The sequence below is a fragment of the Propithecus coquereli genome, unplaced genomic scaffold (genome assembly GCF_000956105.1).
Source record: "Propithecus coquereli isolate 6110/MARCELLA unplaced genomic scaffold, Pcoq_1.0 Scaffold164, whole genome shotgun sequence".
NCBI lineage: Eukaryota > Metazoa > Chordata > Mammalia > Primates > Indriidae > Propithecus > Propithecus coquereli.
The window spans coordinates 1,123,240-1,126,389 of record NW_012140969.1 but is presented as its reverse complement, the minus strand read 5'-3'; the positions used below and the strand labels follow the sequence as shown (position 1 = coordinate 1,126,389).

Below are 3,150 nucleotides of genomic sequence, written 5' to 3'. Positions count from 1 at the left end.
TCTCCCCTCTTTTTTTTTTTTTTTTTAATAAATTTGAGACATTTTTGTTTCAGTTAAACTCATAGTTGCCCATCTTTAGGGTATCAGAAGACCAAAGTTTTGGTCCTATCTTAGAGAAATGTTTGTGGTTCTTCATTGCTTTCCCTCACGATATGCCTTTCTGCATGTGCAGGGTATCCGCTACACACACCCCATCTGATCTCCCAGTGGGAGCAAGAGGAGGACCTGCAGCCCGTGAAGAGAGGACTTTCGCAGGGCATCTGTACGGGGGAGCACCGTGAAGGCAAGAATCCTTGGGAGAAACTGTCCTAGTTGGGGAAAAAAAATCAAATAAAAAAACTTTGTTTTATCTGAGGAGTCTGATCATCCACAGATATCTCAGATTACTATTTTGACATTTTATCAATGACCTCTCACACTTCCCTCGTTCTTCACAAAGACCTTCCGTATTTCCTCCTTGCAAGTTAGTATTTGATCATGTGCATTTTATCCAATTCCTTTCTGTTTTGTTCTCCTAATGATAGCCTATAATAATCCCATAAAGGAGATCCTATAATCTCCTATAATAACATAAGCATGTTAGTCTCAGTCTTCATAGAATTATTTCTTAGTTAATTGCTTAGCGTTTTGAACCTTGAGCCCATTAATACCAAAGTCCTGAAACAGCTACTCTGCTAAAAGTCCTTTTCTCACAGCTGCTTTCACTTTTTTGTTTCAGATTCTGAGACTCAACTTAAAACTAACGAATCAATTCTCCTGCAAGATATTTGTGGAGAAAAAATATCCAATGAACAGAAGATAGTAAGATTCAAAAGAAATGATTCCTGGTCCTCCATTTTACCTGAAAACTGGGAATACTGTGATATCAATTATCAGAACAAAAGCCATGAGAGGCCTTTGAGGTGAGTACCATTCATATAGAGAAAATAATGCCTCAGGAGAGAATCTTAAAATGCCATGAAATTTAAGAAGCATGTATACGTAAGCCTAGGTCAAAAATTGTGATTTCACAAAGAATTTTCACGAGGTATTTTTCCTACAAATGAGTACGAGATAGCGAATGCTTGATACATAACTTCATTTGTAAGCAATTACTAGAAAAATCCCTTAAGTTAAAAACTCGGTGACAATATTAGCTATGATAGTTCCCCCTTGTGAGAACTTTTAGCTTATAACTTGACCGGGCAGAAAACATACACATTCACTGAAAATGGTAAAAAGGTGTTACTAATAGTGTACCTTTTATTTTTAGAAGAAATCATATGGTGGAGAACATATATGAACGTAATGAAGAAAACCAACATGGACAGACCTTTAGCCAAATTCCAAATCTTGATCCCCTCCAGAGAACTACTGAAACAAAATCCTGTGAGTGCCGTGAGTGCGGAAAGGCCTTCCCGGATCACGCATCCCTTAAGAATCACATCAGGTCTCACGCTGGAAGCAAACGCTACCAGTGTAAGGAATGTGGGAAAGCCTTCCATTTTCTTGCTTGTTTTAAGAAGCATATGAAAACTCCCACTGAAGAGAAGCCCTATGAGTGCAAGGAATGTACCACAGCCTTCAGTTGTTCCTCATTCTTTAGGGCACACATGAAGATTCACGCTGAAAAAACAAACTATGAGTGTAAGGAGTGCGGGAAAGCTTTCAGTTGTTCTTCGTCGCTCACAGAACACAAAAGAATTCACAGTGGAGATAAGCCTTACGAATGTAAGGAATGTGGGAAGGCCTTTAGTTGCTCCTCCTCACTCTCCAAACACAAAAGAATTCACAGTGGAGATAAGCCATATGAATGTAAGGAATGCGGGAAAGCCTTCAGTTCTTCCTCTCACCTTATCATACATATAAGAATTCACACTGGAGAGAAGCCTTACGAATGTAAAGAGTGTGGAAAGGCCTTCAGCGAGTCCTCAAAACTCACTGTGCACGTGAGGACACATACCGGCGAGAAACCCTATAAATGTAAGGAATGCGGGAAAGCCTACAATTGTCCCTCCTCCTTAAGTGTCCATATGAGAAAACACACTGGAGAGAAACCCTACGAATGTCTGGAATGTGGAAAATCCTTCTATCTTCCCACTTCCCTCAATACACACGTGAAAAATCAAAGTAGAGAGAAGCCCTACGAATGTAAGGAATGTGGGAAGGCTTTCAGCTGTCCGTCATCCTTTAGAGCCCACGTGAGAGAGCACACTGGAAAGATACAGTATGAATGTAAGGAGTGCGGGAAGGCCTTTAGTCGTTCCTCGTCCCTCACTGAACACTTAAGAACTCACAGCGGAGAGAAGCCTTATGAATGTAAGGACTGTGGGAAAGCATTTATCAGTTCCTCCCACCTCACGGTACATACGAGAACTCACACTGGAGAGAAACCTTACGAATGTAAGAAATGTGGGAAAGGTTTCATTTATCCCTCAGCTCTTAGGATCCACATGAGAACGCACACTGGGGAAAAGCCCTATGAATGTAAGGAATGTGGGAAAGCATTTCGTCATTCTTCCTACCTCACTGTACATGCAAGAATGCACACTGGAGAGAAACCCTTTGAATGTCTGGAATGCGGAAAAGCCTTCAGTTGTCCCTCATCCTTCCGAAGACATGTGAGAAGCCACACTGGAGAGAAACCCTATGAATGTAAGGAATGTGGGAAAGCCTTTGTTTGTCCTGCCTACTTTCGAAGACATGTGAAAACTCACACTAGAGAAAATACCTAAATGTAAGGCATAGGGGAGTGTCTGCAAAGCTTCTTCAAATCCTAGGCAGCTTGTGAGATCTCATACTGTGGAGACCCCCTACGAATGTAAGAAAGTAAGAAATTATTGCTCATCTTTCTGGAGATTGGAGGACACCTTAGAGCAAACCCTGTGTGTATAAACCATGTACTAAAGCTTTCATGAACATCACTTATGGTGTATAAGAAAAGTCATACTAGAAATGAAGACCCAGTGTCTCAGCCTTAAAGTGGACTGCTGGCTCATTGATTTCCTGTGTTTTTGATGTGAACATTTAAAGTGATAAAATTTACCTTTTCAGCTCTAGCAACAGTATGAGATGCTTTTATTTTGGCTTAGGTGTAAATATTATTTGCATTACAAAGTCTTTTGACCATGGACGATGCAAAGTGTATTTTTTCATACAGAAGCAGGAATG

The 3,150-nt window shown here is 40.5% G+C and overlaps 1 protein-coding gene across 1 annotated transcript in view; it reads left to right on the top strand.

Moving 5' to 3' along the window:
• Nucleotides 1–2,881, top strand: part of ZNF699 (zinc finger protein 699) — a 7,922-nt gene extending 5,041 nt beyond the window's left edge. Inside the window, exons 3-5 of the mRNA XM_012641375.1 lie at nt 173–283; nt 719–902; nt 1,256–2,881. Coding sequence (XP_012496829.1) covers nt 173–283; nt 719–902; nt 1,256–2,714 — 1,754 coding nt within the window. The 3' untranslated portion in view covers nt 2,715–2,881. The remainder of the gene's footprint in view (nt 1–172; nt 284–718; nt 903–1,255) is intronic.
• Nucleotides 2,882–3,150: the final 269 nt, after the last annotated feature.